Source organism: Opisthorchis viverrini (genome assembly GCF_000715545.1).
Source record: "Opisthorchis viverrini unplaced genomic scaffold scaffold181, whole genome shotgun sequence".
NCBI classification, from domain to species: Eukaryota; Metazoa; Platyhelminthes; class Trematoda; order Opisthorchiida; family Opisthorchiidae; genus Opisthorchis; species Opisthorchis viverrini.
The window spans coordinates 48883-66519 of NW_008752072.1; the positions used below are offsets into that span (position 1 = coordinate 48883).

A 17637-nucleotide genomic window follows, 5' to 3' on the forward strand; every position below is an offset into this window, starting at 1 on the left:
ATCAATCCCTACCACACTACTGACTTCAGTAGTTGGTTCAATCCAACGTTATGTTCACAGGATATTAACTCAACCGAACCGACGGAGCCACTCCTATCTCCCGTACTTACTTCACTCTTGCCACCGTCTCATTTCTAACTGCATTTTTGCATTATCTTTTTGTCTGTGTTCCCTCATTGGTTTACCTGTAAACCCAATTCGAGTCCTGCCGGCAGCACGTGTGTTCACTGAATTCCATTCCCTTAATACAATCGGAAATACACTGTACGCCCATCTTAGAACCGGTAGTGATTTTTACTTCGCTGCGGAGTTGTCTATTAGGAAATGCTAACTGACCGGTTACAGACCATTGAACAGGGAAGAAAAACTCCAATCTGCATCTTAGTTACAAAAACTGGACACCGAACTCCTCCCGAACGAGTGTTCTTGAACTTTCCTGGAGATTCATTGACTCCACTCATTCGTCGGTCAAATCCAAGCAACTGTTACAAAGTGGCTCCACGAATTCCGCAACAAATCTCCCTTTTTCAATAGACGCAAATCAAAATGGTGTTACCATTTATGTTCGGGGTCGCCATCCGATTTCTGCTAACGCTTTAATGGAAAGTTTAAGCCAGTAATCAATTTGAGCACGAGATCATCTGACTTATGCACCCACATGTTGATTACTCGCGCTTCTGCTTCTGTCGTGCGTGACTTGATCTCCCTATCTTACTCCTTCAGTTTGTACCACATCACAACAAAACCTGAAGACCTATAATTCAAATACCTCTGCAAAAATTAACAATCATTGAAGGTCCAGGGTTTGGTCCATTGATCCAGCTGTAAGAGGCTAAAATACCACTCTTGGGGCAGGAGCTTTTTTCGTACTGTTTTACAATTTTCTGTCCGGCTATGATATAAGGGAGGGTGCAATATCGAGGTTTCCATTGATCAGCCGTAGACAAACCCGGTGGAGATCAATTAACAGAAGAACGAACGTACGTCACTCTCGTCAAATATTTTTTGGTTGAATTTGACGACACTTGCATTAGTCCCTGTGAAAAATATCGAAATGTTCATAATATAAACAGACGAAAGATACAGGTTTTCAGCGTTCGACTTCGTTTGATTGGTTGTGGTTTTCTATTCGCTTCCCACTCCTGCAGACTGGTTTAGTTCAATTACGCAGTTCATCCCGTCTTTAGGTATACACACTCACTGGTGGGTATTCTAAAACATCAAAACCTGTGAAATCTGATATTCTATTGAATCTCACACCTTGTGTGAGGACTGTGCTCACAATTGGCTGTGGACTTGAAGACAGCCACATTTGTCAAAACTTTTGCGTTGCGCTGACTGGGTCGGCTATTTGGGCTCGAACTACGTCTGATGCGGTTCACTTCAGGTTTTCCACCTTGAGGTATGTATCTCAAATGCAGTGTTTCATTAAGCAGAATAATACTTCGAATTAAGTGGTATGAGACGATTACTCAAAATTCGCAGACAGCCCACTTCCGGTTTCACCAGACGACCGTTGTTCCTTTGAAACTGAGGCAATCGATCACTGACGTGAAGAGCCATTTGGCGGAGTTTATACTTTATCGCTGGTGTATATGATGAAATTGCTTGAGCTGGAGATCCGATAAAGTCCCGTTGTACTTGATTTGAAAACAAGAGAATCGTCGTTGAGTATCTCTATAACGGAACCTCAAGGCACATTGTGCACATTATACGCAAGAATATCAGTGTACAATTGATCTTTAGGGGCGCCATGCAGTCTCTAGCTCCAGCAATCTCATTATGCTTATGAGTTTTACAGAACAACATTGATGGTGTTTTTATTTGGTTTTGCGGTCTGGGTTTTGTTCTTCAGGAAACCGATAACCACACACTGCCACGTCAACTCGGTCCAACTACAACCACCTTTCACATGTCTGTCGTCCATTCTGGTCTGTTTTCACCTTTTCGGTCACCACTTACGGCAGACGAATCATGGAACTCGCCTTTAAACCCTCATATTTCCAAAGTGTGTTCTGTGGCAGTGTTTAATAGATTTCGCGGAGTCTTTGACCACTGCATAATATTCATCTGTGACCGGAAGGTCCGTGGTTCGAACCCGACCTCTGACTCTCGACTTTCCCTGTCTAGGCTTGGTCAACCTGGCAGTATCCCAGCCCTCGTGCAACCTCCGTGTGGCATGGCAGCTAAGCACCGGAAGGGTGCTACAGCTAACGATGTTTTTGCACAAGTACTGAGCCTAAACCTTTCCCCTCTGTAATGCCGCTCTAATGTTACCGGTATTCAGCGCTAAGCACCGAAGGGTGCTACAGCTAACGATGTTTTTGCACAAGTACTGAGCCTAAACCTTTCCCCTCTGTAATGCCGCTCTAATGTTACCGGTATTCAGCGTCTTTCTAGTGACTTAGAATGTTCCTGTTTTGTGTAAGATGACTGTTATCTCGATCCACTTCTTGTTGGGTGTTGATGTTGGGCCAATGCCCACCTTACCTCTTTATCAAACCCAGTATATACCCGCTTTCTTGAAGTATGTTTTTCCCGTCAAATCGTGTTGATTTTCGGTCGACGTCTTTTGTGCACAGCGCTCTTATTCGACGAAACACAGCTAACTTTACTAGCATGTAATGCTCTCGGATGGATTGATTAGTGGTTCAAGAAGATACGAATGTCCGTTGGTTTCCGATAAGCAGTAGTTTTTAATTTTCCACCACTTCTATTTGGTGTACTGTCTAGCAAGGTTAAGAATTGCGAATTCCAGATGCTGGGACATTGGCAGAATTCTTCGATATCAGCACGCGTGATGACGGAAAGCGTGTCATTAACGTGGTGTCATTTATATTTCGAATGATTTGGGGGATGTGTATATTCAATACTGTCTGTTCTTTTGAGCCTGACTGTCTGCTTTCAGTAGGGTTAGCTGTGTTCTCTGAGGCTGATGAACATCCTGCCCTAATGTTCCTCCCTTCAGGCTGCCTCTGAACTGTCTCCCACCAAAGGAGAGCCAGCTGTTTCTCCTACCCAGGACATTGCAACCCCGGATGTAGAGACGTCTTCAGTCGGCACCAGCCTGTCCGTACCTTCAACACCACCAGTTGATTTGGACGCGGGAAGAATGGTGAAACGCCGGTCGCGACGGAGGCCAACTCTGAGTCCACTTCGAGTACCAACTCAGCAGTCCAGGTCCACTAGCACAGAATATAAACCAGTCCCTAGGGGCACATTTTTGGATACGCCTGAGGTGGGGACATTTCTCAGTAAGTTCCAGATTTGATCAGTCCGGTATGGGTTTGACACTGAGAAATGTGTTTTCGCTCAGTGTATTCAGGAACGTGGCTTATGCCGTGGTGACAGGCTAACTACTCACTTAAGCAGTATTCGACTGATTCCCAAAACTGGTTACGCCCCCATGCTTGAAAGAACCCATCGCTAAATTTGATGGTCATCCTTTCGTTCTAATACCATTTCATCATTTTTTTCTCCATATGAATCCTATTTGCTTAACAACCTGGTAACAAACCTGTCCTTTAACTCATTCACATGGTGACGGTTCTGATTATGTTGTTTGATGAAATGAATATTTAAAAGAGGCAAATACTCTGTCTCTGATAACTTACATGAACCCTGAGCGGATATCACTGTTCCGCTGATATTCGGGCCACAAATGGCTGTACACTGGTTCACATGCATAACAATACCTCGGAAAATGTGAGCGTTTGGCAGCGTTGCTATCATTGATATATATTTCTGTCCCACAGCTCCTAACATTTTGGTCCTCTCTCTCTCTCGAGTGAGAGAGACCGTCGTGAATACTTTACGACTGCTTATCTCTTCATCCGTCGACTGGCGTTATATTCCAACCACAACGGGGCCATCCCTCAAGAGGGGCCAATTGTTCTTTTCCATGGCGATCTCTCTCTCTCTCTCCCCCCACGAGAGAGAGGGGATTATTATTCATGGATTCCGCTGCTTCGTAGTAAACCCTCCTGAGCACTGCCGATGAGTGTCGCGTCAATTTTCGTTGGGAGTTTTAATTCAAAACAACTAGTGCACCACTTATGTTGTGGTGATGTTTCGTGTGCCACCTTGGTGTTCATCTCAACGTATGCCGGTTCTTGTGTAGCAGCCGAAGGCTAAGTGCGCTTGCCTATCTCTGTCCAACATGGATGTAGATTTCACCCACAAGCACCTGATCAGGCTGTCAGATTTCGACTTGCTTTTTACCCGTTTAAAACTATCTGAATGTCCTGTTGTAGAGAAGCTTTCTTTCCTCTGAGCTCTGAGGAACACCGCCCCCACTTCGTTCAACTTTTCCTAGGCCACTTTTGGGGGCATATAGAGGTAAGTCAATCGACGTCAGATCTGTTGACGTAAACTCTACGATTCCAAGGTCACTGGTACTTGAGATCCTACAGACCAGTTACCAGCAGCTGAGTGATGTAACGTAGCATGAGAACGGTATTCTGAAGGTCACTGGTAAAACTTCGCTTGTGGGATGACATCCTCATTTGAAACGCGGACAAATTTATTGACTACTTCACGTTGATATGGGGTAACTGGCTCGTTCAATTGTACCGACTGCATTCCCTTTTTATAGTGTTGCGTGTCGGACTAGCAACGACTTGGTCACACGTGACACGTTTGTGTTCATGTGTCATGCACATAAAACCAACCAATCCACTTAATCCTGTCGTGCGTCGGATGCTACTTTTATCCAGTGAGCGAATTCCAAACCCACTCTGTACCGTTGCATTGCGTTGTCCTGTACCATGACACGTGGTTTTAGTAAAACTAGATTCTCCTATTCTGGACACAGCGAATAACAGTCCCGGCCATGCCTTCCATCTTTGAAGTCTATTCCCTGCGAACTTAAAGCAGATTCAGTTCACTCTAGCTAAATGTGCTTTCAAGGTCATGGTATGAATCCATTGCATCATACGGAAACGGGATCCAACCACAACTTGGGAAACCGTTGGAGACATATGTTGGACGGAACAAGAAACATCTGATTTATTGGATTGTTGCATTTGAAGGTAAACGTTCAGAAGCAATACAAGTCCCTGCGGTGATCTCTACTTGTTTGTTCGCTAACAGGAAACAACAGAGATGTAACTAAGTTATGTTACTCCAAGGAAGCTGATAGCACTCAGAGTTGAATGTCTGTACCATCCAATTGTAGAACCATGACTGGCCGTCCTGTTAGCTTTCCTAACATACGGGAAGATGTTGGCGTCATTCCACACGTATGTGAATAGCCTGTGAAGTGTATCAGTTGCATAACTTTAGTGCAGTCCCTGATTTTTAAGTAATTGCCAGTCGATTGTCTCTATATCCGATGATCCAGTTTCAGAACTGTCTGACTTTGACCGCTTCTTTTTCGAAGCCCTTGTAACCTATTTGGATAGGTCTTGTGTATTTGGCAATGACTGACTCTTTTGGGATCAACTAATATTGTGGTTTTTTCCCACTTGACTAAAAGCTGCCACCTTGAAGTGCTGGTCGGGTTGCAACGCTTCAGTAAGCCTGCGGGCTATACTAAGTGGGATTTCGTTCCTTAATGTTCAGTCATGCCTGGAATGCCCGGGGAGAACAGCCCGGCACAGTGTAAAGAACCCCTCATACTACCAGTGATTGTATTACGATGTGGTCTGGAGCGTTCCTCTCAGGCGACCAGTGTTCATATTGTGCCTTCTTCCAAGGAAGAACGGGTGTCATAAAAACCGCACGCTCCGTTTGGACAAAGCTCGAACGTAACCACTGGCAAATTAGCCAATCCAGTCTAGAAACAATTAAATTTATTCAGGAGCTTGATATGGCTCCCAATGTATCTGATGTGCGCAACGGTATTACGAGTTAGATTTCTACTCCTTATTCTCTGTGAACTTGGGTTAGGCTGGCCTCCTGCAACCAAGCAGATCAGACTATTGAGTCATTGGCTACAGAAAGAGTCCCCCAACGATACCCTAATATCTGCTGGTTTGCTGGTAGAACATTTGTGTGAAAGCTTCCGGTGGAGGTAGCTTAACAAAGCCCTAGATTCTCTAACTGCCGTGTGTTTGGGACTCGTAAAGGTATATCGAAGTAATTGCATACAATACCATTGACTTCACTTTAGAGAGCATCGAGCCTCTTCACTTTGCTTTACTTGACTACGAGTGGCAGAACTCGTTTTGGCTATCCAGTATGAAACGGATGGACTGGTATAAATATTCCCCTGGTGAAATATGATTGTAAATAGTGGTGAATGAGAACATGATCAACATTGTCGTTTTATGAGTTGGCGTTTGCACAATTATCGCACGATTTGCTCTATGTCCTAGTTAGACGTTTGTTACCTATGTGCCGGTGTGTGACGCGTGACCGTTAGAGTTTCACTCCACTTACCTGACAGTGTTCATCGTTACACGAGCTTCGCAGTTATACGATCATCATTCGATATGTTTTGCCTGATGGAAGCGTGTATATGTTGGTCCTTAGCTCGATCGTTTCGGTCTGGCCTGTATTCTAACTGCTGCCGTCCTGCACACAATGCATTCCATAGCAGGATAACCGAGCATGTGTACGCAGCTCGTCCAATGGTTACTTTGTTTAGCAGTGGGGTGACTTCCTTCAACGAAGGCTCGGGTCACCTAGTTCGTCTGTTGCTACCGTTTCTGTGCTCGCACGCTGCGGGCTTCTTGTCGTGTGTGCACGATAAATTTGATGTTCCAAAATTGATTCCAATTTGGTGTTCCACGAATATTTATCTGCGATGGTACAGTTTACCCGAGACGTTTCCCTTCCTTCTGGAACAAAAAATATTGTTAATGATTTGCTTGGCTCTGTAACCATTCGACCTGACACAAGGGGTGGCGAACTCCGAACACATCTGTCGCTCACCTGATCCCGTGTTTCCGTGATTACAATGCATCTTGGCGTGATAACGGCAGGTTTCCGCGTGAAAAGATTTCAAAGTTCCATATTCGTAGTGTGTCCTGCAAGTGAAACCCATTCACCCTGTTACTTCAAGGATCACCCTACCGGTTTCATCTTAGCTGGAAACCTTGGTGGGATTTCGAGTTCAGTACGATTCAGTGTAGGTTTGCTGTTCAGTAGTTTTTTAAACTTGCTTTTAGATATCCATCGTTATGCCACACAAACTTAGTCCAAACTATTTGGTACACTCAATTCCCCTTTTTCAACAAATTTTTACCGGAGGAAGGTTAATCGGGCATGTGGGCTGTTTACATTTCTGATAACAGTATATGCATTTTTGAGTAGTATGTTCTTGTCCGACCGTCCCACTTGTATCTTTTGACGCGCTGTGTCAAGTGCAGTGATTCTGTTTTGATCCAACGCAATTACGGTTAATACATTGAGGGTTCTCGCCCGAAATCGATGTGTATCAAGTAAAGTGTAACTCTAAAACTGCCTGGTCACGTTATCATGGACCTATGCAAGGTGTCGGTGCATATTGTGATGTTTATCACGGAAAGCGTTTGTTTAAATTCTATCCAGTGTGTGGGGAGTCGTATATCAAGCATATGGCCTGCATTTTCTATCAAGCTCTCCCTCACTTATTCCCCAACTTGCAGAAAATTTGGAGGTTTCTCAGTGTCCTTTGTACGGAGCAGGGACGGATTCATCGCTAGTCGATCCATCATACAGCTATCTGAGCCACTTATGGTCCGTCTCCCCGCTAGTCACCCGCTCTATGTTGGCCATCACGGATCCGTTGGACCAAGCCTCCAATTATCTTCGACTGAATCTGGCTAGTGCAAACGGCGGACATTTGGCCAATATACCCATGCCAAAAACTCCCACTGGTGGTCTGGACACCCCAGTTGTAGAACTCCCGTTTCTTGTTCATCGTGAGTTTCACTCATTAACGTCCACCGTCTGTCCGTTTCTTTAGCACACTCGACGGGTTGGCTGATCGTTCAACTGTAGCCCATAGCCAAATAATTCTTCATTACATCCATACTGTGGTGGAAAAACATTCTCTTCACTTGGAACCACTGGTCAGTGGTGTCACCTTATTAGTTGGTATTCTTGTTTGCGACTTTTCTGGCCTGTTTACATTCTGTTAAGTCTGTTTGTGTGACAGTCCCAAGTGATAGTACTTGGGGGTGACATGGGAAAACCAAGCCCGCGAATCAACGAATCTCTGAGTTCATGGATATGAAGGGGATTTTCAGTTGGAACACGCTAGTCCATGAAGTCTGCCAGCGACGATTTTGGCCGTCTTGTTTCTGAAATACCCCATATGCCCCTTTGATCTTGATGTGTCACCCACAGTGCTAATTTCGCGAACTTTGTAAGAAGACTGCAAATCGCTTCTGTCATCCGCTTATATGATGCGGGAAACATATCGAAAGGATTAGATCCGCGGAATATCAGGTCATCCGTATTCTCACCAGCAGATTTAGGGAGCAAATGGCTACTGTATGAATCAAGTTAACCTGACCGTGCGAACGTTTTGTTCAAAGATTTGGGCGATGGATCGATAATAGCCTAAACCCTTGTTCTACCATCATACCTGACACCAGCATAACGTCACAGTGTCATGTGGCAGATAGGCATGTGGCAATTCAGTACACATGATTCACTTCGTCTGTCTAAGTGTGGTGTCGTGCAGTAAATCTACTCGCATATAACATATAACCACAATGTTTCATTTATGCCTCTCGTTTTTCGCGCTAGCTGAATCGCGCTTTCTGGTTCCCGCGTGTCATCTCAATCAGATCGCTGGCGGAAACAATGGCTCAACCTCTACGGAGAAGACCACTTGACGCCAATCCCATCACAGTCTTCCATTGTGAATAGTCTTATTTTTTCGAGCACTTTCCTATTTCAGTCCAACTTAGGTACACATATTTTGCACTGGTTCACATTTTCCTGGTGCAAAGGTCATGTAGTTGGGGAAAAAAACGTTCAGCGCCATTCATTTTTAACAATTTGTTGTTTGTAATATCCCCAGCCCACCTAACATTTTTTCTCGTTTTCCGCATCTCCCCATTTCGTATACAACTATCGCACCAATAATTTCCGTTTGAATGAAATATCGCTCCGGTGTTCAGCGACATTAATTCGTGATTTACTCCATACCTACCACCTTTCTATTTTCCACGATTTATCGAAATTCGTCCATCCGGAGATCTCGTTCGTTTTATTTCTTTACTGGGCGTCTACTTTATGAGTCATGTGGTTGTAAGTCACTCCACAAATCTGACTTCATGCTAACGGGACGACATGGCTCAAGTAGTTAGAACGCCTATTTATTGACCGGAAGGTCCGTGGTTGGAACCCGGCCTCTGCATGCATCCTTCCCCTGTCTAGGCTTGGGCAACCTGGCAGTATCTCAGCCGTCGTGCTTCCTTTGGATGGCATGTCAGCTAGGCACCGAAAGGGTGCTACAGCTGAATGATTTCTTAGTTTAACGAAGTGATTGATGGCCCTTATCCACTAAATTACTACCCACCCCTTTGCAGTCACAAGTGGTCATATGGTCCGGCGAGCCATCTGACTGTCTGAACCGTCTTTATTTTCGTCATACCCATTATTGGCTTCATCAACAGCCAAAGGTCAAAGTACTTCTTCTTTAGATATGCACGAATGAAAGTAATTGCATAAGGACAAAGGGAGAGCCGTTCAACCGGGTATTCAACAGCGCGTAGCTACCCAGACCTCTAGTTACTGAGATGAAACACTCATCAGGAGGGAGATAACAGGCAGTTGCATCTGTCATGTTGCAGCCTACTGGACGTCGCAGTCGAGACTGAAAATCAATGGGGCTTCATATCTTTCCTGCTACCGACTTTTCGAAAGGTACGGTTCGCATCGGGCCATCCTGCTGGTCCCGTGTTGCGCTGAGCTTATTGTCTAGTGTAACTTTTTCATCACAGGCCTGGCGGCCCGTATTGACTCGTCTCACAGATTTGTTCGGTGTTTCCGGTTGTGGATCAACAACCACCTGATCTACAATCAGTTAACGTAACCGAACTACCAGTGTTTCGATATACTACCAACCCAGTGTTTAGTTAGTCCTCTTTTGATGCTATAATATGTAACCACCAGCTTGCGGGATCTGAAACCAAAATTTCAACAATTTGGGACATCGTTTACATCCAGTTTCTACCCGTTCCACAGCGTGCACACCTTTCAGTTTATGGTTGGTGAACCATCATCCCCGATTCGTGTTTTGCGGACTTCAAAACGAAATTTTCTCATTACAAAATCTGCTTATAAGTAGCAAGCATAAACACCTTAGGTTACCGACGATACTTGGCTGCTGTCTCACGGCTTCATTCCAGGGGTGGGGAATAAGGCTTTCAAGGTAAAGTAGTTCCTAAAGAAGTCAGTTGACGGCAAACCTGTGATGTCCACGTTCACCTGGCAAGTCCCAGAAAACAGCGGGCTAATTGAAGCGGCATAGGTCATATCACTTTCCGCTTCTAATTCGCTTCGTCTTCTGTTTTTTTTCTCTACAACCGACTTAATGCATCTGTTTGTAGCATACGTAACCAACCCGTTATGCGTAGTAATGACTTAAGTAGCCCACGCAAATTATGGGAACACTAAGTTCGAGAGTAAACCTCGTTTTCTGCGGTTGTTCCTTCTGGCTAATACATCGCAAATTTACATGGTACCAGAAATCACTTGCAGTTTTTTTATATGGAGGACATGAGTATATACTCTTTAAAGAGGGTGGGTGGAGCTAGTGCGAAAATATCATCAAAGTAGTGACAGTGTGCTATTGGAGTGCTTAGATTTTTACTTTATCTTACTCAAGAAAAGATTTGTCAGGACGAGAACTAAAGGAAATCCCATGTCCCTTCTACCAAATCTGATTATTAAAAATTAAGTGAATATTGTGGGTACAAAGTAATGGTACTCGTCCCTTGGAATTTGTAGTCCATTCTCTGGTAGACGTTCGGGAGAGGATATAGGATTTCTTTCGACCTTCAGATCTGCAGTCTGACTGCCGAACTCAGAACTACCTCTCAGGCTCTGTGGCCGCACTTCTCTCCTGATTGGTTCTAACAAGATAACGAGTTATTTAGCCAAGGCGTGATATAAGTAGAATTAGGCATATCTAGGGTGGGTCTGAGAGGTAGGTCGGGTCGGTTTGCCCATGAGAGACCACAAAGCCGAACAATGGTACTGATATGGAGAATGCGCTCATAGAAAGTCTTCAATGCTTTCCGATATTATTTAGGACTTAATGTTTTGGATGCTGCTTCTTCAATCAATTCCATGTTTTTCTCGGTTTCCACTTCCCTAAATTTGGGTCCGTCTGAGAGGCTGGTGTTCGTCTTATCAATGTGGTTGGCTTTGTCCATCAAGACAATTCTTGTGTTTTATCTGATGTAGACTGTGTAAACTGCTCGTTCTGCTGCAAACTTCTCGGGGCCTCTAAATATTCCCTTACCAAAAGTCGTCTAATTCCAGGTTTGCGACTCAGGTGTTTTTCACTTGACTTTTCTGTGTGATTTTTGGTGTCAAATTTATTATGCATTAGCGAATGTGAGCGATAATAGACAACAAGCTTTGATCGCTTGTCTGCGTCCTTCTCACAATCCGGGATTCTTCCGAAGGAATCAAAGAGAGAGGCGACCGGAAGGGTCAGATCTCAAGGTCATCCGGAATTTAATCAGCAGACAGGCATACTAAGCCCATATGAAAGCTAATCTCAACCACTAATGACAAGCCAGGGTGAACAGACCCAACGTCGGTCGATTGACGCACAAGGCACTGGTGATATCACTTTGATCGATCATAAAATGTAAGTAACCCAATAGTCCGGTTCCACGAGCTGATCAACGGCCGACCGATCAATTCGTGACATTCTTGGACATCCTCGGTTTCATTTTGTCTCGTGGATTTATTGTATTGACCGAGATTCATTCCATCTCAAAAGTGTTGAAATTACTCTGCATTCACCGCAACCGAAATAAGCTGGACTCACTGTGAGGCTTACGCCTCCAGATGATAAATCTCTGAGATTTCCTTTATAACGACCTTGTTTTGCTTATTCGAGTGATACAATACGTTTGACATTCGCCGTGTGAAATGTTGCTTCTCAGTTATGCGGACAGATCTGAATGCATCATACTTATTTCGGTATTGAGCCAAGTGTTTAAAAGCGTGAGTAATAATCTCGCATTGTAGGCAGGGAAGTTGAAACCTAACTGATACAATGAACCATTTTAATATGGAATTATTCATTGGTACGCTTATCGTAGAACGGGATGGTAACTGTAAATCGACAGTTAGCATCCTGATGCCAATGTGCCTAAGTGATTCTTTCAGAGTGCTACAGGCGTCCATCATGAAGGGGACCGCTTCTGATTGGTCAGTCGAAGGATTTCAGGCGTTCGAGAATCTCTTGTGAGAGACTGTTTTCTGTCTCTTCTAGTAAAGGGACAAAGTGTAACGTGAGGCTTGCGGCTGGTATCAGGCATTTTCTTTGACCGTGGCTTAGTTTTATTTGCTTTTATTCCACCTGGGGCGAACGTGTCAGGTGAATACACCTGCGTATTGAAGATGACGGACAGAAGAGGGGTGAACGTCTGCCCATTTACGGTTTCAAGGTATGCTTTTACATTTGTAGATGACGAGAGGTACCAGTGCGTTGGATGGATAAGTTACCCGACCATATCCCGTATTTTGTAGCCATCCAGGTACCCCCACACCCAGTTTTGAGTCGAGGTGTACTTCGTTCGTCGTAAGTGCTTGTTTTTGAGCACTGCAGACACAGTTCTCAAAACAAACTGTCTATTAGTCAGAAACCGCGTTAAATGTCACATCAGATTTTACATATTAGTATCGCAATTTCGCGTAAGTGCTCGCCTTTCGTTTCAGTCGACGCTTGTGTTCTGTCTGCGGGAAATGGTTGGGACAGGGTGCCTGGGCCCCATACGGTACAAACTGATCATTCAAAATGTTCTCTGCTCTGAAAAACGGAGGCAGTCTTTTGAGACTGAATAGTTTTTTTCTTCAGTATTATTAACCTCTTAGGAGAAATCCACCACCCACTGACAGTTTTTCAAGCTTTGATTGCAAGTGTCATTCTGTCTTTGGGAGTGAGTCTTCATGCCATGTGTATTTTCAGATAATTCCAACAGCCAGATAACCGCAACTCCCTCACAGTTGTCACATTCAGCTCTAGGTAGCTTAGTGGTTTGATACGAACCATTGTCAGCGCTTAGCCTTGCTAAAGCTTGATGCCGCTCGAGATAGCTGAATTGTTGAGCTGGTCCATGAGCTTGTCAGTGGTCATTCCAGTGGTCATTCCCGTCCAGAAGACAGTGGACTCGTCAGACTGAGGTGACTATTAGCTTCGTCATACACGGTCCACTACTATCCTCCTAAATTTCCGCAAGTGTTAGTCGTGTGAAGACCATTTCAGCCAAAGTCAGTGGAGTTCCGCTGAATTAAATATAACCGTACTTGTCACGTGACGGCCGATGAGGCATGAAAATTTTAGTTTTGTCCAGCTGTATAGTGACGGAAATAATGTAAAGATGCTCGCACTTAATCAAGAGGTTGCTCAACCAAAGCCCTCAGTTATGCAGAAACATTCCAGGGGAATCGACGAATCCAAATTCCACCCTGAATGGACAGGAGACCAGGTTAGCTTGAGCTCTACCTGCGGACTGATATTGTGATATTGGGTAATCTGTCAAGTAGGTGACTTCCATTGTGGGTCACACTGGTGCACAAGTCGTCATATTACGACAAAATCCACTTTTAACGTGACAGTCCATCCCTTCCTGGAAGAAATCCCAGACTCTGAGACTGACTCTTTTCAATGACATCTATTAGGGGACCCCAAAGACAGTTTGTCAGCCGAACAGTTTCTTATTCGCTCGCTTCTGCAGCCGTTACTCTACTAATACGAATTAGAAGCCCAAGTGTTCTGTACTAACCTCAAGCCAATCGATGGGTAGTAATCAATTAAAGGTTGAGCTGTTGCCTAAAATTAGTCATGGAAGAGCCCGGTGGTCGTCATTGCACGAAGAAAGGCCATTGTGGTTATGTATTTCCGATCTAATTAGATACAAAGTCATTATCCAATTGGAATAGAAGGAAAAGATTTTTTCAAATCTGGTGCACCCATAGTTTCGTCGGATATTTTCAAACAGGTTTTCCAGGATATATGCATTTCTCCATCCCTATAATCGAGCGGAACCTGAGTTTAAATGAAGTTAACCTACTTTTAACCTACTGAAACAAATGGCAGCGACAGCATTGTTTCATGTGAATTAATGCATATTTATAAGGCATCATTTTTAGAGAACTAAGGCCATACAAAAGTAGGCACCGAAAATAGTGAGGCGGTTGAGAGTTGGATTAGGAATAGGAACCGAATAAAATCTCATTTTGTAAGCACACCGAATGTTAAGTTTTGAACTGATAACTCAGCAACAGAAGTACAGCTGCTGGTGACCTGGAATCGCTCGGAGTTGAAAAGTGCCCGTTGTAACGTAATTGAAACGAGACTGTGTCTGCTAACACAAGTTTGTTAGGAAGCAGTAGTAGTAGTTTGCTTGTACATCCCTTCGAGTGACATTTAGCTATCTTTGTACCGTACCTGACTTGTGCCCGTCGTTACGGTTTCAGTGCACGCATTGTTGCCTCCCTCCGGTTTTCTATCCTGCGTCACCCAACTTCTGCGAATGTGTACTTCGTGTGCCGTATGGTTCCAATATCAACAACTTCCATATCTACTCATTTTAGAACCGGTGTGCACTGTCACTACATCCTTGTGAACGTTGAGTGCAGCCGACGTCCTGACTAACCATGCTACACTGTACGGGTGTCGGAAAGCCACACTTAATCACAGACGTTGGTGAACACATGGTTTCAATAATTTTTTTCTTATATCAGACAATTAAAAAAGATAAGGTATCGAAATGTGTAGAGAACTACCAAGTAAAATACGGCCAAACAGCAGTGTTGGTCGGCACTAGACCAAACAGATGGCCATGGTCAGGAGTAGGCTGACCGTGGGAAGAAAATAGGGTGAGAGTGATGGTAGTTAGGTCTGTGATGTGGGGCCGTGTAATTGCGTGAACTCACGGCTGTGTTGAACCTTTAGATTGAGTTGAACCGTTTGGGTACAGTGCTTTTGACAATACATGAATGGGCTACGCAACCCGATGGAAATCGCCTCAACCACGGACGGGGCGAGATGGCTCAGTGGTTAGAGAGCGAATTTACTGACCGAAAGGTCCGTAGTTTGAACCCGACCTCTGCATTGGGCAACCTGGCAGTATCTCATGCCTCGTGCTTCCTTTTGGTGGCATGGCGGCCAGGCACTGAAAGGGCATTACGGCTGAACGATTACCACCTTACATAGATTTGAATTGGTCTTATGGCGTTCTGTAAAGTACCTGCTGTGTTGTGTTGATCGGCTGCACTGCTTAGTAATTTCCTTTTGTTGCCAACACGGCTGGATACCACATAAACATTTATTTTTGGAATGAGTCACCGAGCCATACGTCCAATATACTCTGCAGTGACTGCATGGGAGGTAACATCCTAGCATGTTTTAGGTGTTCAAGCTCTTTCAGCTTAAGCAGTAAACCGAGCGGTCAGCTGAGTACGAAATTTAGATCTCACTTGAATGGTTTCGGCTGTGTCAGAGAGTTCCCGCAGAGTTTACGGCTGAGTCGGTCTGTCAGTAAATCGCCCCTGAGTGGCAGGTATATTGTAGGTATATGGGCTGCATCCCTACTGTGACAACACGAAACCTTGGTGGTGAGGTGCGCATGTTAGCTAAGATACTCCCCGAGAACGTCCTGAGCTAGTAGGACGTCCTGAGAGTAAAGTTTGGTGGTTCCACTATAAATAAGGATCTCTATCATGTGTACATTTTAGACCAAGATGACTTCATGTAGATATGATAATTTATAGGCCCATCATCACGTCCACTGAATCGGACCTCGGGGAATTGAAAGCCATTACGTGACCCTCCTTCTACAATGGTGGTGGACAGATTGGTTAGTTTCAACTATTTTATTACCGAAGTGACTTCGGTTTTATCGCTAACGTCAACATATTGGCGACAGTTACGCACTGAATCAGCGGAAAGTTGCATGAAGAAAGTTTCGGATTTACCACCTAGCGAGGGTCTCAGGGTACAGTCCACAGCGGCCCCGTCAAACTGGCTGTACATTAGAAGAATAAATATAAGTTGTAAGTGAATAATGCAACGAAGCAAAAATCGTTTGGCTAATCGATATCTATTCCCAGTTTGCTGTTGTTAGAGTCAGCTTAATCACATAAGGAGTTAATAGTTCATAACAGAACACATAGGTGGACAAAGTGGGGGCATCAAGTGAACACGTGAGTGGAACTGATCAAAGATATGGGCTCGCATGATATGGATCCACACAAGGCGAACGTATGTTTTATATGGAACTGGGGCAATGTTGATTGCTCGTACCTCTATATTTGACAGATACAATGGAGAGAAGCGTGCATTAGGTCACATTAGCATCAGTAATACGGTGTAATTTTACTTTACTCCCACACGATTCAATCTTAATGACATCGAAGATAGCAAGCTGTAAATATTTGCTCCTTATTGGAGACGTCTTTCGGGAACAGTAGCAAATGGAATGTGGAGTTTTTAACTGTGGCGAATGGCTCTATGGTATATCTTCTCAGGGAATGTATTCGGATATTCAGGTCAGTCAATGCAGATAAACGCAATATGTACAAAATGATTAATGGACAGTGTAACTTTTCAGTCTCCATGAGAGAAGTGAGGGCGCTTGTTCGAGAAAACTGGGGCGGTTGGGTTGGCGTAAGAAACAGTTTGATGCGCATAGCTGGACGAGTAAGTGGGATGGTAGTAATGTAACAGGTACATGCTAGGGGAAATGGGTACAGTAAACCCTGTCGATGGGGATGTCGTTCTTGTGATGTGCTAGTGTAGTGCGTAGCTTGACACTTCTGAGCCGAAACCATCCAGGTGAGATCGAATTATGGCAACCATGATGTGCTGGAGTCCGTGGTGCTTCAAAGAGGCATTGATGGAAGGGTCGATAAGGGAGCACAAGTAAAAGTCAGTCTTAGAGATCCAAGTCAGTGTGGTGACTTATCTAAGCGGCTTCCGGATGTTGGCGATTCGGCGAAAGATTCATTCTTCTAAGTTGAACGTGATCGTATAGCGGTGATTGGGATAGCAGAATTATAGTTTGAGAGGCCATCAGTTGGGCGCATTAGAGTAAACCCAGGACTTTGTGTTCCAGATAGATTACTATTAAAAACTTATGAAAATGGATCAAATAATGCGCGGCCCATTTCTGGCAGGCCTCAAAGTAGGCTAAGCTGAGAAGCCTGTATTCTGGCAACACTTCCGGGGTTTCTGAATGTGAATTCCGACAGGCGTTTGAGAGTTCTAGAACTGAGTGAACTTCCAGGAGTGGGCAGAAGTAATGGAAACTGAACGCAGTCTACGACTTTAATGTGACCTTACTCAGAAGAGCAACGAAAACTCCAGACCACATATTTCGGGTTCCTCACTTCCTGATACCCATCACATTGGTTTAGTGCTCTACTTTCTTTCAACCTTATTTATGATTAAACCTATGTGGTGATAAGTACCGATTTGCAACTTCAGTAATAAAATTTAAACGAAGATTTCTT

General features: G+C 44.3%; 2 protein-coding genes across 2 annotated transcripts in view; one reads left to right on the plus strand and one right to left on the minus strand.

The window, feature by feature from the left end:
* T265_10843 (hypothetical protein) overlaps positions 1-9175 on the plus strand; it is a gene marked incomplete at both ends in the record, with an annotated part of 28664 nt that extends 19489 nt beyond the window's left edge. Inside the window, 3 exons of the mRNA XM_009177328.1 lie at positions 2969-3254; positions 7572-7847; positions 9057-9175. Of these exons, the coding sequence (XP_009175592.1) occupies positions 2969-3254; positions 7572-7847; positions 9057-9175 (681 nt within the window). The remainder of the gene's footprint in view (positions 1-2968; positions 3255-7571; positions 7848-9056) is intronic.
* A 597-nt stretch (positions 9176-9772) lies between these two features.
* Positions 9773-15311, minus strand: T265_10844 (hypothetical protein; the record flags this gene model as incomplete). Its single annotated transcript, XM_009177329.1, has 3 exons — positions 9773-9954; positions 15061-15176; positions 15202-15311. 3 exons carry the CDS (start codon positions 15309-15311, stop codon positions 9773-9775), a joined length of 408 nt encoding a protein of 135 aa, XP_009175593.1.
* Positions 15312-17637: the final 2326 nt, after the last annotated feature.